This window comes from Phoxinus phoxinus, assembly GCF_949152265.1.
Source record: "Phoxinus phoxinus genome assembly, chromosome: 6".
Taxonomy (NCBI): domain Eukaryota; kingdom Metazoa; phylum Chordata; class Actinopteri; order Cypriniformes; family Leuciscidae; genus Phoxinus; species Phoxinus phoxinus.
In genome coordinates this window covers 41919925-41947208 of record NC_136881.1, presented here as the reverse complement: position 1 = coordinate 41947208, position 27284 = coordinate 41919925, and the positions used below count along the sequence as shown (strand labels likewise).

The 27284-nt window shown below is 41.4% G+C and overlaps 2 protein-coding genes across 2 annotated transcripts in view; both read left to right on the top strand.

Moving 5' to 3' along the window:
• The window catches only part of LOC306999698 (B-cell receptor CD22-like), a 78513-nt gene that overhangs the window by 6576 nt on the left and 44653 nt on the right, over window positions 1–27284 (top strand). The window lies entirely within an intron of this gene.
• On the top strand, window positions 695–21328 carry LOC307000235 (sialic acid-binding Ig-like lectin 14; the record flags this gene model as incomplete). Its single annotated transcript, XM_079615670.1, has 6 exons — window positions 695–716; window positions 19869–19935; window positions 20040–20387; window positions 20486–20734; window positions 20828–21082; window positions 21324–21328. The coding sequence occupies exons 2-6, from the start codon at window positions 19893–19895 to the stop codon at window positions 21326–21328; spliced, it is 900 nt and encodes a 299-aa protein (XP_079471796.1). The 5' UTR covers window positions 695–716; window positions 19869–19892.

Genomic DNA, 27284 nt, shown 5'->3' with positions numbered 1-27284 from the left:
TAAGTCAGTAGCATGCTTGTTAGGGGACCAACAAAATAAAGTGTTAGCAAATATTAAGCAGACAGTTTACTAATACTCTAATGAGAGTTAGTTGACATGTAGTTGAAAAGTTACTTATAGTTAGTAGAATGTCTAAAGTGGACTATCGAAATAAAGTGTTACCAAACATTCAGATGAATAAATTCTGCTTCATCAGTGTGTTTAAAGTTATTTATTTAACTTCCAGGTTGCTCTTAATAAATCAGTAAATTGGAGGTTTATCAAGTGCACAGTTGGCGATACTAGCAATGAAATGTGTGTTTTGACGTCACTGCTACTGCAATACCTTCCAGTGTTTTACAAGCTAGGATAGTTGGTCTGTGCAAATTAAAGTACAGTTATTACGTAAAGCAATTATTTTCTCTGTTTCTTAAGAACAGGTTCCTTGTCATTACTATCTGCAGATATATATAGATATTCCCAAGTTTGAAAACGTTATATGGGCATCTTTATGGACCGACATAAAGTCTGTCTCGGTTTAACTTTTATGTCTTTAGACTAATGTTGTTAAAATGTAAAACTCTTCCTCTGCTCGACCTGCACTAGTTGAGGTGTCGTAAGCTCATGTGAAAATATAAGATGTTAATCACGTGTCATTCAGAATGTGAAAACGCCTAGACTAGTTTCATCCTGATCATTTGTAGTGCTTTCACTGGTCACGGGTGTTGGTGAAGCGGGTAAGAGATGATTTTATGACTGTTCTGTCAAATATCTTAAGTGTGGGGGTTTTATGGGAGATTGGTTGAGCTAGTGGTCACAGGGCTGTGTCTCACTCTAAAAAGAGATGTGTTAAAAAACAACACACAGCATGTGTTGATGGTATTTTGACATGTTGTGTAGATTTGTAACACAATGTCTGTTAAAATTGAACTCTGGATAGAATAGCACTGGGTGGAGGAGAATTTGCTTATGAAAATAAAGTATAGGTATTTTTTATATGGTGTCCCATAAAATTCTCTTAAATAAATAAAACAATACATTAAAATAAACAAATAAAATCTTAGTTCATAAAAACAAAATGGTAAATGGTAAATTACCATTTTGGCATCTTGACCCTTGACCCTTTAACATTAGTTGTCTCTGTTTGCTGTAATTGTGTATTTAATTTGCACATTTGAAACAGCATGAATAACTATGAGGAAAATGTGATCAGATGATAATATTGTCATCATGTAGTTTAGATATACTCAGCAAGACCTTAAAGCTGAAAGATGACTTTTAAATTGTTTAACATAATGCAAATTAACTTACAATTAGTCATGTAAATATACAGTGCACACAGGTTCTTACAGTCTACGTTGCCACCATACTACAAAACTAATCCATGACTCCCAACATGCATTGCAGCAAGAAGCTTATCGTTTGTCACCATTGTTAAGATTCATACGCTGATCCTTGATGTCTGTGTTTGACTAGTTTCTGCTGCAGCTTTAAATGTTCAGAAAACATTCATTTTTTTTAAGAAACCATTCTGCTGCACTGCTCAATATAACATGATGTAGATTCACAAGATTGAAAGCACATATACCGCACACAATCCATTTATGTAAAAACTTGATCAGATCAGCACTTGTTGATTATGACATCAATACGAAAAATCTGATCATATTTTCTCTCACCTTAACATATGTATTTTATTAAAATACAGTTACAGCTGCAGGAGGATAACTAAAACCAATTAAATGGTCAAGACCCCAATAAAGGAGCCATTAATCACGATTCTGGTGACTTAAAATAAAATATTCAATGAAACATCAAACCTCTGTTAATTCTCAAAAAGAGCTTGTCTATGTAGATTCATGATGTCTAAAACATCCAAATGTTCAAACAAACTCTTTATTAAATGTCACTGGACTACATAAAAACAAGTTAACAATACGTGTCAGTGTTCATCCAAACACTCAGTTGTAAAAAACAGGAAGTAACTGGCAAATGCACACTGACTACTGTCACATGTGACACATATCTGACACAAGTTGTGTAACTATAACACATTAGTTTGTAAAAGGTTTCAACACCCTTCTGTGTAAGAGGAATAACACATTAGTTGTGTTAAAGGTAACACAAAATGTGTAGTCCTTATAAATGTATATGGTTTCAAATCAAAAGTATAATAGCACAATGTTTTCTCTAGCAGTGTTTTGTATGTTGGTGACAAACACCTCGATAAAAATCAACTTTAATATTTTAACAACAGATAACCGTGTAATACAGGCTGACTAATGAAAGCTGCTTTCAATCAAAAAGGGGCAGCGAAAGACGTTGGACAGTTCCGTACTCTTGGTGGTGTGAATGCTTTGGACTTTAGTACTCTCAATCAGGTTTTTAAGATCGGCTGGATTAAACGCTGCCTGAATGCTGATTCTAATCTGTTATGGTTTCACGTACCTAAATTTATCTTTGAAAAATGTGGGGGGTTACATTTTTTATTGTCTTGCGATTTTAAATGCAACAAACTTCCAAGCTTACTAATTTTCATAAGCAAGCCTTGGATGCCTGTAAGCTTGCCTTTTGCCACAATTTTTCCAACTCATAGAGTATATGGAACAATCAGAATGTGCTGCATGGAAAAAATATATATCTTTATTAAGGATTGGGTTGACAAAGGTGTTATTTTTGTTTGGGATTTGTTAAATAAGGATGGCAGCTTTTATTCCTACAATGAATTTATCAACCTTTTTGGAGTGGATTCCTCAAAAGTTTATAACTGGGTTATTAATTCTATTTCACCTAAACTTTTGCATATGGTTATCATACTGTAGCTACAGAGTATCTGCTTGTGAAATGTCCCAGTTGTCTATTGGAGGTTTGGAACTTTCCAATGTCAAATGTAACAATTTCTGGATTATAAATATATCTCTTATTAGGAAGATCAGCTGTCATCCCAAAGCTTTTTTCAAATGGAAATTAAATTATCCTTCTCTTTCTACTATTAATACTGGCATTAATACGTTTCTGTTACCTAACAAGTGGAAAGAGCTACACTTTAAAATTCTACATAATTACTATCCCTGTAACTCTCTTCTTTCTAAGTTTAAGTTAGACATCTCTTCACACTGCACATTCTGTAACTCTAATCGAAAGAATAAGAACTTGTTAGCTTAGCTTCCAAATAAAAGATGGCTGACACTATTTGTACATTCTGTGAGTGAGATCCCACCCTCTATGGGCGGGCTGAGAACATGCGGAACAGCACCGTCTACTGGCTGTAGTTTTAAGCCTCTGGCCAAAAGATTTTTTCCAGACTATAAATACATAAATCTCATCTCAGGGGATACAAGGCAGGGGGGAGCACGGTAATTCGAAAATAATACTGGCTTTCTACTGATATAAAGCTTAATGCTATGGGCTGGTTTGCTGCGGCCCGCGCGCGATTGTTCCCGGCGTCCCCCGCAGCGCCAGTCTGGTTTCACACTCGAGTTAATTCTATCGATCCCTGGTGTGTTTGCGTGCCTCTTACATCATCGCAAACGTTTACGGCGCATGATAGAAACAGAACGTTTCTAGAGATGCGTACTGTGCGTGTGTTGCATAAGGTGGCCTTCTGCTGCTTGCAAACAGGCACTTTTGAGGGAGACAGTGGATTTCCAAATTTGTTTCCCTTATTCCACGCTCTATGCGCGAATACACTGCAGGCTCACTCTCACTCGTCTTATCCAAGGTAAATCATTAACACTACCATCCCTTACATGTGTTTTATTTAACTAAATACATCATAATCAGCTAAAAAGCGTGCGCAGGATACTTTACTTACTGAACAAGTGCGCACCCGATTCTGTGTCGCTTTCACATTCACGCGAAGCAACTGAACTCAGACCTCCTCCAGGTAGTCTCGGGTTCGGTACCCCAGTGCGCACCCGGCTCCGCATGACAGCGTTCACAATAGCGTTTTTTCATGCAAACCGTGCCCCATTGTGCCAAACTGCCAGTGTGAAAGCCCCTTAACCCCCTGGGGTCGCCAAACGCGCGGGCGCATTTTGCTCGTTTTTTTTTTTACATAGCAGCAAAATAGACTTAAAATACTCCGTCATTTTTGGTCATACAGACTTAAGAAATATGAAAAAATAAGCTGTTAAATGTCTACTTATTATGTGTCCACTTACAATCGAAATAAAACATTGTGCTTTTGTAAAATAAAGAAAATAAACAGGGTGTGCTTTCTGCCTCTCCGTCTCCGTGAACTTTTTTTCTGGAGCACGTCTCTAAACTTAAACAAAACTCAGTGAATCCTATTCACCCAGGCATGAGCAATATATCTTTATAATCATTTAAGTGTGCACTTTTAAATTATCTAATTCAAAACTAAAACAAATTCTCTGTTTATGTAATCTATATAAAAAGAGCAGTTCTCATTTCAGCTCATTATATCTCGTTATCTTTTAATGTGACCAAGCCCACGGAAAGCGCGCGCTATTCAAACGCAAATGATCTGAGGCAATACATGCAAACCGGCCACATCAGCTCGATAAAACACATCAAGTTTAATCAGATGAATGTACTGTGTCATCTTGTGAGGCTGTGAGGAATAATCCTGGGAAACGTACCTCAGAAGTGCTGGTTTCACTTCGAGGAGCAATGGATCCAGTTGAGGATTAGTAGTACGTTTTTTATTCTTATATGCTTTGTTCTAATCGCGATATGGAATAGTGTCTGTAAACCACAAAAAGACTGTGATATGAATCGCTGTGTGTGATGAATGAACGGCACGCTGTTGCTAGTTGTGACTAGTTTTGGATAGACTATAAAGTTTTTACTGTAAAATATACATCAAATAAGCTTTTGTTAGCCAGTTTCTGCTGATATGTTAAATATATAGTATGTTTTGTCAAAAATAAACTCATCAACTAAGATGTTATAGTGTTTGTTCCAATGTAACGTTAGGCTATATCAAACTAATATATATATATATATATGTGTGTGTGTGTGTGTGTGTGTGTGTGTGTGTGTGTGTGTGTGTGTGTGTGTGTGTGTGTGTGTGTGTGTGTGTGTGTGTGTGTGTGTGTGTGTGTGTGTGTGTATATGCAGATCCGGATTAAGAGTTCAGAGGCCCCTGGGCACAATGGTACCCCCCCCCCCAACTTAATATACAAATGAAATAAACAGTGCTTTATTTTTTCAGCTACAGTATGTGTATTTAACAGCATGGAAGAAAGTCAATAAATTATATGAAATATGAAAATAAAACACAACATAGACTTCACTGTATAAATTGTACATTGATTCTTATTAAAGCTACTATTGAAGTTCTCAGTCAAGAGTGAAGGATTTGCTCTTTGTATTTTGTTGTTTTATTAACAGGAACATTTTTAATTGTCATAATTTACTCTCTCAAGCCGTTTCAAACCCAAATAAGTTTCCCTCTTCTGTTGAAAATAAAAGTTATTTGGAGGAATGTGGGTAACCAAACAGTTGATGTACCCCAGTGACTTCCAAAGCAAACACTGATCTCCATAATGGTGTCTTAAAAAATAGATGTTCTCCTTCAGTGATTCTGCTTGTTAACATCAGGTGTCTTCAATAATGATCAATCATTGCTCAATTAATCACTTAATGAGTTCATTAACTTTAACACTCTTGAGTGTTAATTTAACACTCTTGAGTGTTAATTTAACACTCATATTTCAATACTTTAACACTCTTGAGTCTGGAGCCAAACTGCTGTGTAGCACCTACAAGCACCAACTTTTCCAGACTTATAAAATAGGCTATTGTCAGTATTCTCTAAGGCTGCGTTTACACTTGGAATTAACATGCGACCTGTATCTGGATGTTGTCCACATACACATTAAAAAGACGAGTGTAAACGCGCTTCTGATCGGAATGTTATCCGATCAGGGTGTCCAGGTTCAGAGGTAGTCGAGGACGCATTGTGATCGGATCTCAGTGTAATGTAAACGCAATCCAGCCATCGTGTCTGCATTCACAGGTGGACGTCATATAAACCCCTGCCCAGTCTCCCCACGTGGCTGTCAGAAATTAATGGCCAGACGCAGTTTAGACAATAAATAAAATGTATTTGAACCTTACAATAAACGTCAATATTTAAAACAATTTATTTAGACTTACATGATACTGTGTGTGTCATTTTTTTCATTTTAATTGTGCAACATTATCTGAACGAGGCGATCGCCTGTACAATCACAGCTGTGAGTAATGAGATCTTAATGAAGAGCGTGCGCTGCTTTGCCAGAGGAATAATAGGAATTAACTTTTTAATTGTTGTAATGTTGAATGTTTTTATTGTTTCAGCATGTTTATTAATCTCCCATTTCTGTTAATATAGTCATTGCATGATGTAACCTTAAACCCTGACGATCGATGATATAACCATGTTTTTTTTGTATGATCAACTCTATATTCCTTCATTCAAAAAACGTAATTTGATCTAAGACTGGAGATTGCACAGCAAAGTAAAGTGAGTGAGTGAAAGCAATTGGGACATTGCTTAATTTATATTATCTTTACTCTTATTGATGTCGTACTACAGACCTAATTTAAATATGTATAAATATGTATCTATAATTAAATACCTAATTAAAACTGATGTCATCAGTTTTCAAGATGGCCGCTGAGAACAGGTGTGGTTTTTTAGGCTCCACACCTATTCTTTTATTCAACATTTTTGCAGATTGTAACAGTTTTAGTCAATGCTTTTCAACAAAGATACCTCAACTCAAAGAAATGCGTGCAGCAAAGACAAGAATCAACCAAAAGGTACAGAGAAAATGGATGTATTTGGACAATGCTGCTTTGTATGTGGTTCCTGCTTGTTCCACCAGGAAGGAAGGAACCAACAGATATATTCCCCCTGGGACTGATGGCTACTAAACAGCAAAATCCAGGTCTCAGCAGCAGCAGCAGACTAGCAATCATCGGGCCAGGCTCAGGCCTCAGCAGTAGCAGTCCAGCGACCACCAGGCCAGGCTCAGGCCTCAGCAGTATCAGTCCAGCGACCACCAGGCCAGGCTCAGGCCTCAGCAGTAGCAGTCCAGCTACCACCAGGCCAGGCTCAGGCCTCAGCAGTAGCAGTCCAGCGACCACCAGGCCAGGCTCAGGCCTCAGCAGTATCAGTCCAGCGACCACCAGGCCAGGCTCAGGCCTCAGCAGTAGCAGTCCAGCGACCACCAGGCCAGGCTCAGGCCTCAGCAGTAGCAGTCCAGCTACCACCAGGCCAGGCTCAGGCCTCAGCAGTAGCAGTCCAGCGACCACCAGGCCAGGCTCAGGCCTCAGCAGTAGCAGTCCAGCGACCACCAGGCCAGGCTCAGGCCTCAGCAGTAGCAGTCCAGCTACCACCAGGCCAGGCTCAGGCCTCAGCAGTAGCAGTCCAGCTACCACCAGGCCAGGCTCAGGCCTCAGCAGTAGCAGTCCAGCTACCACCAGGCCAGGCTCAGGCCTCAGCAGTAGCAGTCCAGCGACCACCAGGCCAGGCTCAGGCCTCAGCAGTAGCAGTCCAGCTACCACCAGGCCAGGCTCAGGCCTCAGCAGTAGCAGTCCAGCTACCGCCAGGCCAGGCTCAGGCCTCAGCAGTAACAGTCCAGCGACCACCAGGCCAGGCTCAGGCCTCAGCAGTAGCAGTCCAGCTACCACCAGGCCAGGCTCAGGCCTCAGCAGTAGCAGTCCAGCGACCACCAGGCCAGGCTCAGGCCTCAGCAGTAGCAGTCCAGCTACCGCCAGGCCAGGCTCAGGCCTCAGCAGTAGCAGTCCAGCTACCGCCAGGCCAGGCTCAGGCCTCAGCAGTAGCAGTCCAGCGACCACCAGGCCAGGCTCAGGCCTCAGCAGTAGCAGTCCAGCTACCGCCAGGCCAGGCTCAGGCCTCAGCAGTAGCAGTCCAGCGACCACCAGGCCAGGCTCAGGCCTCAGCAGTAGCAGTCCAGCTACCGCCAGGCCAGGCTCAGGCCTCAGCAGTAGCAGTCCAGCGACCACCAGGCCAGGCTCAGGCCTCAGCAGTAGCAGTCCAGCGACCACCAGGCCAGGCTCAGGCCTCAGCAGTAGCAGTCCAGCGACCACCAGGCCAGGCTCATGTGGTGTCCTTCACCGTAATGTAACTGTGAATATACCCCGGAGTGGTGAGGACCGGGACGGCATGCACATGGCAGCGTCTGTTAACAGCGAGGCAACAGATGGACCGATACCGGCGGATAAGGTCACAGATTTTAAAAAAAAATTTAGTAAGAAAGGTTTACATTTCCTACATCTTAATGTTAGAAGTCTGCTACCTAAAATTTAGGAAATTAGACAACTGGTGAAACAATCCGAGGTCGGGATTATCTGTTTCACGGAAAGTTGGTTAGATGAAACTATAAGCAACGAGGAAATTGCCATTAATAATTACTGTATAGTTAGGAAGGACCGGAATAGAAAGGGGGGTGGGGTATGTGTATATGTGCACTCAGATATAGCTTTTAATTGTAGAGATGATATTACTAGTGATTTAGAGATTGTTTGGATGGACATATGTTTACCAAAAACCAATCCCATTTTATTGGGGTCTTGTTACAGACCACCAGGCCATGCCACCTTTTATGACAAGTTAGAGCAAGTTCTCTTGAGCCTGTCAGAAAAAGAGATCTCTGAACTGATTTTAATGGGAGACATGAACACAAATGTATCGGACTGTGCTCATCCTTCGAGGAAAATACTGGAGGATATGTGTCACTCGTTTGGTCTTGAACAGCTGGTAAAACAGCCCACGAGGATAAGCAAGACTTGTGAAAGTATTATTGACCTGATCTTAGTAGCAGACAAAACTAAAATATCTCAAAGTGGTACTATTACTTATGGTATAAGTGATCATAATATAACTTTTTGCACAAGAAAAAATGGTAAAAAAAACTTTTACTCTCACAAGACTGTATTATCCAGATCATTTAAACATTACTCTCAGGAAACTTTCAAGAGGATGGTTGATGAGGTAGACTGGTCTCCTGTTGTAAATTGCTCATGTGTTAATATAGCATGGTCACAATTTAAAGATACATTTTTAAAAATCATCAACAAAATTACCCCTCTTAGACAGATTAGAGTAAAACAGCGTTCAAGTGTATGGTTTGATGAAGTTATACATGATGCTATTAAAACCAGGGAAAAAGCACTTAAAACGTTTCATAGAACTAAAAATCATGATGATTTTTTTATATATAAACAAGCAAGAAATAAGACTCAGGAACTTATTCGAGATGCTAAATCAACCCACTACAAGAATGATATATCAAATAATAAAAATAACCCCAAAAAATCTGGAAGATTTTAAAGGAATTGGGAGCCACTAAGACAAATACCAAGAAACCAAGAAATATAGGACTAACAATGAAGGGTGACATAAATTTTAATAAGAAAGAGGTTGCTAATAATTTTAATAATTACTTCACTTCTATAGCAAAACAGCTGGTCTCAAATCTCCAACCCTCTCATGGGTTATTTAACATTGATAGGGTGAAGGCATATTATAATAAACTTGGAGCACGACCTAACTCATTCTCCTTACGGAAGGTTGAGGTAGAGGAAATGGAAAAAAAGCTATTACAAATAGATTGTTCTAAGGGCCCTGGGTTAGATGGGTTATCCCCTCGGTTTTTACGCGATGCTGCTGCTCAAATAGCCCCATACATCTCCCATATTTTTAACCTGTCTGTTGAAACTGGTGTTCTTCCCAATGACCTCAAGAGGGCAAAGATAGTTCCCCTTTTTAAAAAGGGAAATAGCCAAGATCCTGGTAATTATAGGCCGGTCTCTATTTTAGGCACAGTCTCAACAATTTTTGAAAGGTTGGTCAATGAGCAATTTAATGAATATATGAATAATAACAACTTCATATTTAAATTCCAATCCGGATTCAGGAAGTCACATTCTACCGAATTATGCCTACTATATTTATCCGACACCATACGCAGGGAAATAGATAATGGAAATCTCTGCGGAATGGTGTTATTGGATCTTCAAAAGGCATTTGATACGGTGAATCATGACAGACTGATTGCCAAACTTGAGGCCTTGGGGGCAGACAGCTCCACCTGTAGGTGGTTTAGATCTTACCTATCAGGGAGGGAACAATTGGTGGTCTTAGGGGGAGTATTATCAGACCCTCGTATAGTAGAATGTGGCGTTCCACAAGGAAGTATACTCGGACCGTCGTTATTCTTAACATATATTAATGATATGGCAGACTCCTGCTCATGTGAACTATTTCTGTATGCTGATGACTCTGCACTTTTAATGTCTGATAAACAACAATCCATCCTAGAGAGTAAACTGAGCTCGGAGCTAGCTTCTGTAAACAACTGGCTGATTGACAATAGGCTGTCTCCACATTTTGATAAGACAGAAGCCATCTTGTTTGGCTCAAAATACAGATTAAATAGATGCCCGGAATTCAGGGTTATTTTGCATAGTGGTGTGGTTGATACAAGTCAAGTCAAGTCATCTTTATTTATATAGCGCTTTTTACAATACAGATTGTATCAAAGCAGCTTCACAGTGATAACATGAAAATAATACAAAAAAAACAATTTCATCATCATCCACCTTTAAGGCAGATCTATAATATTGTTGAATATTAAATGTCCCCAACTAAGCAAGCCAGAAGGTAAGGCAACAGCGGCAAGGAAACAAAAGCATCAGTAAAATACCTTGGTTGTATTTTAGAAAACAACTTGGATGGCAGGAATATGGCCAACAAGGTTCTGAGTAAAGTCACTGGACTAAAATTTTTAGATAGGTCAACAATGATCATTTTAGCCAATGCTTTAATTTTACATCAGTTTGAATTTGCATGTACTTCTTGGTTTGAAGGCCTAACGAACCGACTTAAAGGGAGGCTGCAAACAGCACAGAATAAATTAATAAGAGTTATTCTGAATCTGAGCCATAGGTCTCATGTAGGTAGGTCACAATTTGTTGAGCTCAACTGGCTCCCTGTTGAGTCTCGGGTTGTTATGACAAGGCTGACCATGATCCATAAAATACTGTTCGGCACTGTCCCAAAATTTTTGTTGTGTCTAATTACTAAGGTAAAAGACACACACAATATCAACACTCGTGGCAGCATATCAGACCTTTGTCCTTATACTTTTAAGACAGTGTTAGGGAAAGGAACTTTTGTCTATATAGGGGCAGTTCAGTGGAATAAGTTAGACCGTCAAATTAAAGTTATTTACAGCATGAACTCTTTTAAAAAGAAAATTAAGGCCTGGTTACTAGAGAGGGTAGCGGAATAGAATCAGGGGCCAGTTATTATTATTATTTTTTTTCATTATTATTATTTGTTTTATTGATTATCACAAATTCTGTAAGTGTCTTGTCCTGATGTTATATGTTGAGGACCACAATGGAAATAAGTCCTGGACTTTATTGTGTTTTTATCCTCGATTGTATTTGATGCCTTTTATTTTTTTATGTTTCATGTGTAAGGTCTTTTGGATACAATTAAATAAATCAAATCAAATCAAATCAAATATTATGCAGGAAACTGAAATCCAATCGTTTATCCATATACAGAGGCTACTTAATATGAAGAAATGTACACGCAAGGTGTCCTGATTGGCTAATGATCCGATCTGCTTGATCGGATCATGGTGATCGCATGTTCATGCCAAGTGTAAACGCAGCCTAATTTACTAAGGCACAAAATAAGATATCCAGAATCCCCTCAGTAAAAGCCCTTTCATCTAATATGTCAACAAATACAACCAAGAATTTTAAACCTGGTCTTTTCCAATTTCCAGATTTTGTTTTTGGAAATGTATGCAAATTAGTTATATTTAAGTATATAAGGCCTCATTTGCATATTAAAACATTAATTTACACAAAACTTGTAATACATTTTTTTCTTATGTTTATGCCAGTAATAAACTGGAGAAGTTTCACAGTTATATCCTGTATTTTAAAAAAATGTCCCTATTCACCTGTGTCTCGCCTTAATACCGTACAACTTCAAATAATAGCCCGGGCTTTTATTTTCCCAAATCGCTAAACTGCACCGGCTTGTATTGGAGACAGGCGTGAGACAGGCCTTTAATTTAGTGTTGAGACTTCACCCTGTGCTGCAATATACATTTAGTTTTTACATTCATTTACAGAAATCAGCTGTACGGTGTACATTTTAGGACATCCTCAGACCTCAGCCATATAAAGACAAGGCATCATGCCTCAGACTAAAAGGCTTCAGTCATTGGACAAAACGGCATCGCGCCTCAGACTGAAAAGCTTCAGGTCTCAGGAAAAACAATGTCAGGTGTCAGGTCTCATACAATTAGGGATCAGACGAAACAGCATCAGACAAAAACGGACTCAGTTGGAGTTTGGAGGTTTGCATTGCCCCGCCCCATGTGACGTCACAGCTTGAAATAATGCTTTAATTTCACAATAGTTTGCGAACATACAAGCTAGCAGTTAAAATATGTCATCTATCTTTTTAAACGTGCAAATAAATGCTTTAACACTAGAACGGCCATGGTGGTCATTTTGACCGTTTTGATTTTTATATCTGCAATAACTTTGTTGAAAAAAAAAAATCCTGCTGGTTCCTTTTCCTAAAAGTGTTTTTCATATAAATTACACATGAGGCAAAAAAACAAATGGACATATTTACCTATTTCGGCCAAAGACGGTCATATTGACCGCATTGAATTTCGCATTATTCTTTTGTTACATTTCCAGCGGTTGATCTTTGTCTCTCTCACTGTCAACAGATAGATCAGTAGCGATCCTGAGTGTTTGCATATAATTTCTACAAACAAAAAGCATATTAGATTAAATTTGTTGATCAGAAATAGGCTAATAATACCTGACTACGTTATCTATTTACGTAGATATTATTCTCTATTATATACGAGTTATTAGACTATTTTCTCTGTTATTATATTAAACCAAAATATTTTATAATTAAATAAGATACTTTTAGTTGTTATTATCTTGTTCTGAATTATGTTGAATGGATATTGAAATATAGCCTATCTGTCGAAATAGGCTAATAATACCTGACTACGTTATATTTACATATAGATATTCTCTATTATATACAAGTTATTTGACTATTTTCTCTGTTATTATATTAAAATAAAATATTTAAAATTAAATAAGATAGGCCTACTTTTAGTTGTTATTATCTTGTTCTGAGTTATGTTAAATGGATATTGAAATATAGCCTATCTGTCGAAATAGGCTAATAGCTGACTATACGTTATCTATTCACGTATATTCTCTATTATATACGAGTTATTAGACTATTTTATCTGTTATTATATTAAAATAAAATGTTTTATAATTAAATAAGATACTTTTAGTTGTTTTTGTCTTGTTCTGAGTTATGTTGAATGGATAGTGAAATATAGCCTATCTGTTGTGAATATGCGTTATGCTGTTATGAATAATTACGGTAGGCTATACTAATGATATATATATATATATATATATATATATATATAATATATTTATATATAATTTGCCTGCATTGCATATCATTTGATATATATATGGACAAACCCAGCCGTTGGGTTAAAATTTTAAATTATAAATGTTAACCCTACGGCTGGGTTTGTCCATATTTTGACCAGATAAGGGCTGTATAATGTAGCCTACATATGTACGATTTATGCCAATTGAATCACGTGTTACTGAATCAAAATGTTATATTAACATTTCGAGAGATTTGAATCCTGCAGTCGAACAAATAAAACACACACAGAGATTATGAACATTCGTGCACAGACGATTTTTAACGGTGCGTTTCACAAGTAAATACAGTGTGTATTTATTTAATGTATTTAATATGGTCGATCTACCATAAACGTACAATAACCGGTCAATGATTTCAAGGTTTCAGGTTCATCTCGAGCTCTTTGGACCGTGTTTGTGACATTCCTATGGCGGAAAAATAAATATTTTCACTCATAATCAAGCTCATGTCACAGATGCTCGAGTTAAACCTGTGGTATTCCTTCAAATGTGTCATTTAGATAGATGTGTGTGATCAGGGTGTGGGGGAATGGTGCTATGGAGCTAGACTTTAGACGATACCTCAGAAGAGATCCCGAACTCCTCTAGTACTTCCACTTTGTTTTTTTATCGTAGTTCTGTGTCGTATTTATTCACACACACACACACGCGCGTGCGCACGCGCAGCTGATCTTGGGTCAGAATTCGGCACGGGCCGCTGTGTGTTTTGGGTTTAGATCTGATCCGGGATCAGCACCGCGAGTCGTCAGGGCTTCTGCTCCATGTTACCGAATGTAACGAGGCCTAAAATTCTCACTGCCTTACGAGACCAGCAAAAACACCCCGCCCACTGATGTCCGATTGGCTGAATGAGACGGAGCCACGCCCACTTCTCAGAGCGCAACCCGGTCATGTAAATCTAGCAAAAGATTTAAAGGGATAGTTCACTTTGAAATTAAATGTTGGTATGTTTTATCTTACCTGAAGTGCATCCAAGATGTAGGTGTCTTTGTCTCCGCAGTAGTTTCAATTTTGATATTTTTAGGTCAAACCGTTCTTGTCTGTCAGTCATATAATGCAGGAATATAGGCACTGTCTCCAAAAGCATGCAGAGAAAAGTCCAAATGAATAAATTCCCCATCGTAAGTGCACATTGATGGCCTAAGACACGAAACGAGCGGTTTGTGTGATAAAACGAACAGTATTTATATAGTTTTTATCTCTTTTACACAACCACGTCCACCTGATCTGTTTACACCGGATTTCTTCCCCGGAAACTAATCTAACCGCCTTCGATTGGACGTTGCATTTTTAAACTCAGCAGAAACGCGTGTGATTGGCTGTACGGCTCAACGTATGCCTTTGATTGACCTGAACAATGAAGCAAGTAGTGTGTCAAGAATCTTGACTCAAGATAGAAGGCTTACAAATTGGGAATAAGTGAAAACTCAACACTCCCGGATCTGACCAACACTTCCGTTTCACCCGATGCCTTTTAGTCTGAGTCCGTTTCTCCCGATGCCTTTTAGTCTGAGTCCGTTTCTCCCGATGCCTTTTAGTCTGAGTCCGTTTCTCCCGATGCCTTTAGTCTGAGTCCGTTTCACCCGATGCCTTTTAGTCTGAGTCCGTTTCTCCCGATGCCTTTAGTCTGAGTCCGTTTCACCCGATGCCTTTTAGTCTGAGTCCGTTTCTCCCGATGCCTTTTAGTCTGAGTCCGTTTCTCCCGATGCCTTTAGTCTGAGTCCGTTTTGCCCGATGCCTTTTTGTCTGATGCTGTTTCGTCTGATCCCTAATTGTATGAGACCTGACACCTGACATTGTTTTTCCTGAGACCTGAAGCTTTTCAGTCTGAGGCGCGATGCCGTTTTGTCCAATGACTGAAGCCTTTTAGTCTGAGGCGTGATGCCTTGTCTTCATATGGCTGAGGTCTGAGGATGTCCTAAAATGTACACCGTACAGCTGGTTGAATGAAAATTGCTGATGCTATCGGATTTTCAGATGATATTCTAAATTCAGTTAACGAACGCTCAGAGATAAAGTGAATTCAGACTGCAGACTAAGCAACGATTGTATTTAATTGTACAGTACAATCATAACATAGACATGATCTTAATTCCATAATGTCATTAAACATAACAATATTGCTGGCCATAAACTGACAAAGTGCACGTCCGGTGTGCGATAACTCGAGTTGTCATAGACGTGGCGCGGCACTTCTCGTCTGGTGAGCGATACCTCGAGTTGTCATAGACGCGGCACGGTGCTTCTCGTCCGGTGTGCGATAACTCGAGTTGTCATAGACGTGGCACGCCGCTTCTCGTCCGGTGTGCGATAACTCGAGTTGTCATAGACGTGGCACGGCGCTTCTCGTCCGGTGTGCGATAACTCGAGTTGTCATAGACGTGGCACGCCGCTTCTCGTCCAGTGTGCGATAACTCGAGTTGTCATAGACGTGGCGCGGCGCTTCTCGTCTGGTGAGCGATAACTCGAGTTGTCATAGACGTGGCACGGCGCTTCTCATCCGGTGTGCGATAACTCGAGTTGTCATAGACGTGGCGCGGCGCTTCTCGTCCAGTGAGCGATACCTCGAGTTGTCATAGACGTGGCGCGGCGCTTCTCGTCTGGTGAGCGATAACTCGAGTTGTCATAGACGTGGCATGGCGCTTCTCATCCGGTGTGCGATAACTCGAGTTGTCATAGACGTGGCGCGGCGCTTCTCGTCCAGTGAGCGATAACTCGAGTTGTCATAGACGTGGCGTGGCACTTCTCGTCTGGTGAGCGATACCTCGAGTTGTCATAGACGTGGCGCGGCCCTTCTCGTCTGGTGAGCGATACCTCGAGTTGTCATAGACGTGGCACGTCACTTCTCGTCTGGTGAGCGATACCTCGAGTTGTCATAGACGTGGCGCGGCACTTCTCGTCTGGTGAGCGATACCTCGAGTTGTCATAGACGTGGCACGGTGCTTCTCGTCCGGTGTGCGATAACTCGAGTTGTCATAGACGCGGCACGGTGCTTCTCGTCCGGTGTGCGATAACTCGAGTTGTCATAGACGCGGCACGGTGCTTCTCGTCCGGTGTGCGATAACTCGAGTTGTCATAGACGTGGCACGGTGCTTCTCGTCCGGTGTGCGATAACTCGAGTTGTCATAGACGCGGCACGGTGCTTCTCGTCCGGTGTGCGATAACTCGAGTTGTCATAGACGTGGCACGGTGCTTCTCGTCCGGTGTGCGATACCTCGAGTTGTCATAGACGTGGCACGGTGCTTCTCGTCCGGTGTGCGATAACTCGAGTTGTCATAGACGCGGCACGGTGCTTCTCGTCCGGTGTGCGATAACTCGAGTTGTCATAGACGCGGCACGGTGCTTCTCGTCCGGTGTGCGATAACTCGAGTTGTCATAGACGTGGCACGGTGCTTCTCGTCCGGTGTGCGATAACTCGAGTTGTCATAGACGCGGCACGGTGCTTCTCGTCCGGTGTGCGATAACTCGAGTTGTCATAGACGTGGCACGGTGCTTCTCGTCCGGTGTGCGATAACTCGAGTTGTCATAGACGTGGCACGGCGCTTCTCGTCCGGTGTGCGATAACTCGAGTTGTCATAGACGTGGCACGCCGCTTCTCGTCCAGTGTGCGATTACTCGAGTTGTCATAGACGTGGCGCGGCACTTCTCGTCTGGTGAGCGATAACTCGAGTTGTCATAGACGTGGCGCGGCGCTTCTCGTCTGGTGAGCGATACCTCGAGTTGTCATAGACGTGGCACGGCGCTTCTCGTCCGGTGTGCGATAACTCGAGTTGTCATAGACGTGGCGCGGCACTTCTCGTCTGGTGAGCGATACCTTGAGTTGTCATAGACGTGGCACGGCGCTTCTCGTCCGGTGTGCGATAACTCGAGTTGTTATAGACGTGGCGCGGCACTTCTCGTCTGGTGAGCGATACCTTGAGTTGTCATAGACGTGGCACGGCGCTTCTCGTCCGGTGTGCGATAACTCGAGTTGTCATAGACGTGGCACGCCGCTTCTCGTCTGGTGAGCGATAACTCGAGTTGTCATAGACGTGGCACGCCGCTTCTCGTCCAGTGTGCGATAACTCGAGTTGTCATAGACGTGGCGCGGCACTTCTCGTCCGGTGAGCGATAACTCGAGTTGTCATAGACGTGGCGCTTCTCGTCCGGTGTGCGATAACTCAAGTTGTCATAGACGTGGCGCGGCACTTCTCGTCTGGTGAGCGATAACTCGAGTTGTCATAGACGTGGCGCGGCGCTTCTCGTCCGGTGTGCGATAACTCAAGTTGTCATAGACGTGGCGCGGCACTTCTCGTCTGGTGAGCGATAACTCGAGTTGTCATACACGTGGCACTTCTCGTGCGGTGTGCGATAACTCGAGTTGTCATAGACGTGGCGCGGCACTTCTCGTCTGGTGAGCGATAACTCGAGTTGTCATAGACGTGGCGCGGCGCTTCTCGTCCGGTGTGCGATAACTCAAGTTGTCATAGACGTGGCGCGGCACTTCTCGTCTGGTGAGCGATACCTCGAGTTGTCATACACGTGGCACTTCTCGTGCGGTGTGCGATAACTCGAGTTGTCATAGACGTGGCATGGCGCTTCTCGTCCAGTGAGCGATAACTCGAGTTGTCATAGACGTGGCGCGGCACTTCTCGTCTGGTGAGCGATACCTCGAGTTGTCATAGACGTGGCACGGCGCTTCTCGTCCAGTGTGCGATAACTCGAGTTGTCATAGACGTGGCGCTTCTCGTCCGGTGTGCGATAACTCGAGTTGTCATAGACGTGGCGCGGCACTTCTCGTCTGGTGAGCGATAACTCGAGTTGTCATAGACGTGGCGCGGCGCTTCTCGTCCAGTGTGCGATAACTCGAGTTGTCATAGACGTGGCGCTTCTCGTCTGGTGAGCGATAACTCGAGTTGTCATAGACGTGGCGCGGCGCTTCTCGTCCAGTGTGCGATAACTCGAGTTGTCATAGACGTGGCGCGGCACTTCTCGTCCGGTGTGCGATAACTCGAGTTGTCATAGACGTGGCGCGGCGCTTCTCGTCCAGTGTGCGATAACTCGAGTTGTCATAGACGTGGCGCTTCTCGTCTGGTGAGCGATACCTCGAGTTGTCATAGACGTGGCGCGGCACTTCTCTTCTGGTGAGCGATAACTCGAGTTGTCATAGACGTGGCGCGGCGCTTCTCGTCCGGTGTGCGATAACTCGAGTTGTCATAGACGTGGCGCGGCACTTCTCGTCCGGTGTGCGATAACTCGAGTTGTCATAGACGTGGCGCGGCGCTTCTCGTCTGGTGAGCGATACCTCGAGTTGTCATAGACGTGGCGCGGCGCTTCTCGTCTGGTGAGCGATACCTCGAGTTGTCATAGACGTGGCGCGGCACTTCTCGTCCGGTGTGCGATAACTCGAGTTGTCATAGACGTGGCACGGCACTTCTCGTCCGGTGTGCGATAACACGAGTTGTCTTTGACGTGGCGCGGCCCTTCTCGTCCGGTGTGCGATAACTCGAGTTGTCATAGACGTGGCGCGGCGCTTCTCGTCTGGTGAGCGATAACTCGAGTTGTCATAGACGTGGCGCGGCACTTCTCGTCTGGTGAGCTATACCTCGAGTTGTCATAGACGTGGCGTGGCGCTTCTCGTCCGGTGTGCGATAACTCGAGTTGTCATAGACGTGGCGCGGCGCTTCTCGTCTGGTGAGCGATAACTCGAGTTGTCATAGACGTGGCGCGGCGCTTCTCGTCTGGTGAGCGATAACTCGAGTTGTCATAGACGTGGCGCGGCGCTTCTCGTCTGGTGAGCTATACCTCGAGTTGTCATTGACGTGGCGCGGCACTTCTCGTCTGGTGAGCGATACCTCGAGTTGTCATAGACGTGGCGCGGCGCTTCTCGTCTGGTGAGCGATAACTCGAGTTGTCATAGACGTGGCGCGGCGCTTCTCGTCCGGTGTGCGATAACTCGAGTTGTCATAGACGTGGCGCGGCACTTCTCGTGCGGTGTGCGATAACTCGAGTTGTCATAGACGTGGCACTTCTCGTGCGGTGTGCGATACCTCGGCGCTAACTCTCTCTGCCTGCCTTGCTTGCGCTAACAGCTCCCGCTAAAATGCGCAGGGCTCTCTTGCGTGCCCAATCTACACCATAGAAGTGGCTTAAACAGACGATCTGACGGGTTTTAGAAGATTAAATACAACCCGAAACTAAAAAACAGACCCGGCCTCTATTTGAGACCGGCCTTTATTTATCCAAACCTGTAGCCACACCAGGCGTGTAAAAGAGACAGGCGTCTATTTGGGGCTCTGCTATTATTTGAAGTTTTACGGTTCTGTCTTAACATAATGGCTATGTTTATGCATCTGCCCATTAAAGTTGAAAAATAAGCCACTGTACATGTGTTGTAGGTGTTGATAGTGACGTCAGTCAGAATGGCTCCTCCTCTTCCTCTGATCGTTCTTCTCATGATTCACGGTTAGTCAATGCAACACTTCAGAAACACTCAAGATAAATTGGATACTGCATTTTTTTATGCACATGCCGCTGCTAAATAGTTTGATATGAATTCTGTGTTTCAGGGGTTTCTGGTGCTGATTTGGGTGTGAGTTACCGTCCTTTACACATCTGTGCACTAAAGGACTCAACAGTGATAATGAGATGCACTTATACATACCCTACTGGATATCAGATCATGAAAGTGTTCTGGACCAACGAATTGTTAAAACATGGTGTCGAGCCTCCAGATCTGTCTAATGACCCTGAATACAGTCAGAGGCTTCAGTATCTGGGAGATAAACAGCAGAACTGCACCGTCAGACTGAGTCATGTGACACTGAAGGATGAACGCATGTACTATTTCAGATTCATCACTGATAAACCTGATAAGAAATGGTTTGGTAGACCAGGAGTGACTCTTACTGTCACAGGTGAGTTTGATGAGGTTTATCTCTTCTTCTGTGCATTATGTAGAATAATAATGAGTGTGTGACAGCAGCACTAGATATAATGTGTGTGTTGTGTTCAGATCTTCAGGTGGAGTCTCCTGAGAGAGTGACAGAGGGAGATTCAGTCACTCTGACATGTAAAAGCAGCTGCGCTCTGACTGACAGAGCAACATTCATCTGGTCCAGAAACTCACTGAAGATATTAACTGAGAGTAACTTCAGTAACAAACTCTCCCTCAATCCAGTCAGAAGAGAGGATTCAGGCAGATATAGCTGTGCTGTAGACGGACACACTCACATCTCTCCTGAGGTTCAGCTCAATGTCATGTGTGAGTACAGATTCATTTTTTATTTATTTTTATGTTTTTGGAAATTGTGTGTGAATTTTGTTTATTTAAGGTTAATTTTTTTTTCCTTTTTAGATCCTCCCAGGAATGTCTCAGTGTTGATCAGTGGATCTGGTGTAATAATGGAGGGAGATTCAGTGACTCTGAACTGCATCAGTGACTCAAACCCTCCTGCAGAAATCAGCTGGTTTAAAAGAAGAAAGTTTGTAGGATCTGGAAGAATCTTCAGCATCTCAAAGATCAGCTCTGATGACAGTGGAGAATACAAGTGCAAGTCCATCAATGAACATGGAGAGAAATACTCTGATACTCTGACTTTAAACATCATGTGTGAGTTTGTTTTTGTTAATATTTTGACCAGACATCCACTAAACAAATGTGATTCAACAGTCTCATGACAATTCGTAACTATCTTACATTTTAGAAGATATATGAATAAAAGTTTATATGAATTGATACAGTATCATTTATATGTTTTTGTATGACCTGCTCATGGGTCAAGTTCCGGCGAATCGCATCATACAATTTGCACTATTTCTCATGAGATCGAGCTGTGAATTTTATTTTGTAGATTAATAATTTCCCCTTTTTTTATGATAGATCCTCCCAGGGACGTCTCAGTGTCCATCAGTCCATCTGGTGTAATAGTGGAGGGAGATTCAGTGACTCTGAACTGCATCAGTGACTCAAACCCTCCGGCTCTGAACTTCAGCTGGTTTAAGGAGAATGAAGCCTCAGCTGTTGGATCTGGACAGAGGTTCAGTGCACTACAGAGTGGACGCTTCTACTGTCAGGCTCACAATCAACATGGATCTCAGAGATCAGACGCAGTAACTGTCACTGTTGAAGGTAGCGCGGCTCATACTTGCATTACTCTTTCTAAAATTACTCAAATTAATCTATTCAGACGTTTTTACTCTTTTGTCTCAGTTGTAGGACGTCTGGTGATATTATACATATCCATTGGAGGGGTTTGTGGAGCTGCAGTGATCATTACGATGTTAGTGATTTGGTAAGATGTGTGTCTGTGGTACTCTGCAGTGTGTGTGTGTGTGTGTGTTGTTAATTCATTTACATTACATTTACATTTTTTTACATTTATTCATTTAGCTGACGCTTTTATCCAAAGCGACTTACAATTGCTATATATGTCAGAGGTCGCACGCCTCTGGAGCAACTAGGGGTTAAGTGTCTTGCTCAGGGACACATTGGTGTCTCACAGTGGATTCGAACCCGGGTCTCTCACACCAAAGGCATGTGTCTTATCCATTGCGCCATCACCACCCCCCCACAACCCAATTCAGTTGTTAATTCAGTGAGACGTCATGATGAACGTGAGCCAAGGCAAAATCTTCCATCCTATATTTCCACACTGACAGCTACTCAGTCAGTTATTGAATGAGGAAATCTGAAGCTGACATCATTACTGCCGTAAATCCTGAAGATACACCAGATACCATCACATTCAAAACGGCAGTGCCTGTCTTATAGAGAAATGCTATTAGTTCAAATCATAACTGTGTATTAAACATCAAAACAAGTTATGATTGGTTGTAATTGTTTCAAATCATTGTCTTTAAAGGGGAAGCAGGTGTTTGAAAAAGAGAAAGGACACTCAGGAGTCTCAGGTGAGAAAAAATAATTTGGTTTTCAGTCGCAACTAAAAGTGAAAATCTGAATTAGTGACTTTATCTAGTGAGTTCTTTATACACATAATTTGTTTTCTCTTTATTCTGTTTTTTTCTTTAATGGCAAAGATGAATAATCCCAGACCTGATCATGACAGACGCGACGCATATGATGTTGAATTGAGTGATCCTGTGTATGAGAATGTAGCGGTAAGTGTTTTAACTGAGGGTTTCCTTCAGCCAAAAGGAATTAAACACTCAATGTCAGTGTGAACATAACTATATTGACTAAGTAGTGGGAATTTAAATAACACACTCCTGCACTGTAAAAATGATAACATCGATTTGACCTAAACTAAACGTAAAGTTATTAATTTAAGGGTGAAGAGCCCAACTAAAACACACACTGATCTCCATAATGGTGACTTTAATTATGGTTTTCTCCTTCAGTGATTCTGCTTGTTAACATCAGGTGTCTTCAATGTTGGCAATAACATATATTTTCTAATTTTTACTCATTTTAAATGGTTAACATTTAAGGAATTAATTTGATTAATTATTACTCAATTCTAATTTGTTAAATGTAATTAATAATATTGCTTGTAATCTGTTGCCTCATTTTTATTAATTAGATATATATCAAATCTATGTTTTAATTTTTACAGTGATGTTTTTACTTTGAAAACTGTTTTACTTACTTCAATAAAGGCTGCTCAACTTGATGATTGTAAACCCGAACTGGACTCCTCTCTGTATGAAAATCTTCCAGTAAGTAAAAAATACCCAGATAGAGACAAAACCCCAATCTATCAGCCTTTCCTAATGACTAATGTTGTTGATTTATAAACATTAATAATGTTTTCACTTTCTTTCTTCCTTATTCCGCCTAACAAGAAGAGGCTGTAGTGTTTTGGCCACAGTAAATATTACAGCCTTGATGCATCTCTTTGTGGGAGGAGCCGTGAATGATTGACAGGAGTGCCATGATGACGTGTGAAGTATTTTAAAGATCATTTTATATATGTGTGTGCGATAATGAAAGTAAACGGTTAATGAATTTATGTAAAAGTGTGTAATCACTATATTGTCTTTCTCTTTATGCTTTTTTATCATGTATGAATCTTACTTCATTGTGATTATTAATGTTTTTGACCGTGAGTATCAGTATTGTTCATGTTTCCAATAAAAGGCAGAAAAAAACAAGGCTCTAGTGTAATTCCACACTTTTCTGTCATTCAATAAATCAAGAATAACAGCATAAGAAAGAAATGTTAAAGACCATTACACTTAGAGATTGCTAGAGAAAAAAAAAATAGATCAAACTATAAGATTATTAAATAAGGATTATTGCACAAAATTACACTCGTAATCTTGCTGTTGTTCGGAACAACAACATTTCTCAAAAAAAAAGTCCTTAATATACAGCAACTTACGTTTCAACGTATTCCCTCTACGACGATGAAAACAGTTCCAACAGAATCAAGTTGTGAGTGACTTACCGAAACACAGACCACTCCAGCTCTACGAGGGTTTTCAATCTCCCGCTCGGAGCGATACAGCAGCCAGAGAAAACGCAGGCGATAATAATCAATGGGGAATCCTTAATTCCTTAATGTCTTCTGGAACTCAAGTACAGAACCACAGAGCCAACCAAACAGGCAGCTATAAAAGCGAAGTTGGTCAAAAAGATTACTAACAGAAAGATGATTATGCAACTGTAAAGCAACAGCTCATTCTAACATTTTAGCCAGGAAAGGAAGATTTGACATAGATTGATTAATAATTTTAATCATCCAAATCTAAATTTTGCTTCTTGACTACAGGACTAACAGCAGCAGTTTTTTTATGCAGCTGTGACAACAGCAGTACTTTAGGATTCATTAATTATGTTAAGCCAGTGGTTCTCAAATCCAGTCCTCGCGACCCACTGCTCTGAACATTTTGTATGTCTCCCTTATTTAACACACCTGAATCAGATCATCAGCTCGTTGGAGAGACTCCACGCATCAAAATTCCCAGAGTTAACATCACCTGATCTCACTTTCTCTTGGCTTTTTTTGCTGCATCAAATGTGGTTTACAAACACACAATTATAACAGCCAAAGAATATTTTATATTAAAGAGTCAAGGGTCAAGAGCGCAACTAAAGCAAATGCTATCCACCATTATGATGACTTTAAAATACAAAAATATGATTTAATTAAACCGGATATTAAATAAAGTAAATCTGGTCAGTAATAAGTGAAGCTGGTAATGCTGTTTGTGGAGTTGTTTAATCCTCCTCTGCTGAGATCTTCACAGATTTAATGTCTTCTTTTATCTTTAGTTGATTTCATCTAAGGCTGTGTCTGAAGTCAGTTGTAGTTCTTGTGTTTCTCTGTTCTTCAGTGATTCTGCTTGTTAACAGCAGGTGTTCATATTTAATGCTCAATCACCATTAATTATCTCATTAACTTCAACACTGATTCAATGGTACTTTAACTCTGTAGTGTGCACACATATAAACACTGAGCAGTGCTAATATAACATGGGCGTTTTTCTGTATACGATTACATAAATCTTATCCACTTCATTTACATATGACTGACAAATATGAATCACATTCAGTTTATTAATACAATTACATAAATCTTATCTGTTTCATTTATATATGACTTAAAATATGAATCACATTCAGATTATTAATTTGTTTATGTTAAAACTATGTAATCCAAATGGATGGAAATTTGTTATGCAATTCAAATACATAAATCTTATGTTTAGACAAAAAAAAAAAATTTGAGTGCAGTTTTTCAGCCAGGAGATAGAACTAATTAGTGAAATCAGCTGACTGAGTTCATGGGTGGAATAAACATATGGCAGGACTTTTACTTTCTGACCCCTGGACTTTCCACCTCTGTCATTTAGACATAATCACTTTGACTATTGCTGTCAGATGATCTTAGTGAGAATTAACAGAGTTTAGATGTTGATATTTGTTTAATTTGAAGTGTCACCATTGTGGTCATCAGTGTTTGCTTTATGTTTATAACATAATTGCTGTTGCCGAGAACGCCAAGAAAAAGTATGAGGTATTATCAGCTCGATGTTGACATAATCATCAAAAAAATGTATTTAAACTACTGTGTTTATATATAGCATTCATAACCACCAACCGTGTGGGTCTGCAATATTGGTGCTATTAGCATTTCAATTTTCACTTGTTTGAAGGTAGAAAAAAAGCATGTCACCATTAACGTAGTCACACACAGACATAGAGATGTTGGATATGAATCACAACAACGGTGACAATAAAAACAAAAAAGCTTGAGAATTAAGGTACCCATCATGCATTGCAGCATGAAGCTTTTTTTATTGTCACCATTGTTGTGAATCATATGCAAAATATTGATGTCTGTGTGTGACTAGATGACACATTTGCTCAAAAACTTCATGTGCACATGTTTTTTATATATCTTCAAATAAGTGATTATTTTAATGCTTTTGGTACCAATATTGCAGCTCCACAAAGATGGTGGTTATGAATGCCACAGCATCTGGCAACATTACATGCTTGTTTTGTGATGATTTCACCATCATTAATAAGCTGAAAACACCTTATCTCTTCATTGTTTGCTTTCTCTGCCACTACAATTGTGCTATACAAACACAATTAAAGCAGTAAGTAAAAAGAAAGGGGAGCAAGAGCCCAACTAAAGCAAACACTGATGACCACAATGGTGACACTTCAAATTAAACAAATATCAACATCTAAACCTCTGTTAATTCTCATAAGATCATCTGACAGAAATAGTCAAAGTGATTATGTCTAAATGAGACCATACATGATGTTGAAAATATGTCCACATTGTCCACATTTGAACTAGTTTTTACCTTGTACGAAGGGTCCATGAACGTCTATATCGGACGTGCAGAACACGTCAAAAAAAGACATCATAAAAACTTTCATTTTGGCTCCTCAGTCAACGTCTTATCAACGTCCGACTTTTGTGACAAAGACGTTGAAAAGACGTGTTTTGGACATCATTTTGCTTAGTGGGTCCTGGAGCTTAGTGGAGCCGTGGCTTGAACATACCGACTCTCGAAGTGAGAGGAAACCAACTTCACTCACCACAGGGAAATAATCAAGGTGGCCTTACCACATGCCTCCACTTGAAAGCAAAATCTACCTGGAACTCAGTGGAGCAGTGGATTCAACCTACTGACTCTCTAAAATGAGAGGAAGTCGACAGACTCTATTTTGGGTGGCCTTAGGGAAGGCCACTTAAGACATCATCGCCACCATCGATCTACCAACCGCGTCAGCGGTCTGCTTAGGGATGCGGAGAGCCAGATCTGTGGTGCGGCACAGCTTGGATACCGCAGCAGGGGAAAGACCCTGACCCTGATCCAAGTCCTTCAAGCTTGCCATGGTATGCAGTGAAGCACCAGTCTGACCTGATGCCACTTATGCCCTGCCATTCAAGTGTGCAGTGATCTTTATTGGCTTGGTAGGCAGGGCCAGCGCTTTCAAGGTAACCCCCAACAGCTCCTCAAACGTGGGGCAGGAAGGTCGCGAGGGCTTAGATGACTCATCCTCTTCGCCCTCGATCACCATCTCCTGCTCTTCCTGGCATGGTGCCAGTAGAGTACTATCCGCTGACCCAGAGTATGCATCGGAAGCTGCATCCTCGCCCAGCAGAGCACTCTCGTTAGCGGCGGAAGCATGCGAGAGATTCACTTCTCTTTAAAACACTTCCACTAGCTCCATCTGTGAACCCCAGGACCTGGATCTTCTCCCCACCGCTGCGTGAGAGGGACCTGAGCCACTGGGCACAGATGCTTGTCCCTCTTACCCTCGGGAAGGCAGACAAACGAGAGCAGAGAGTCCTTAAAGGGCGGCCCCCACAGTGCAGGCAAACGGT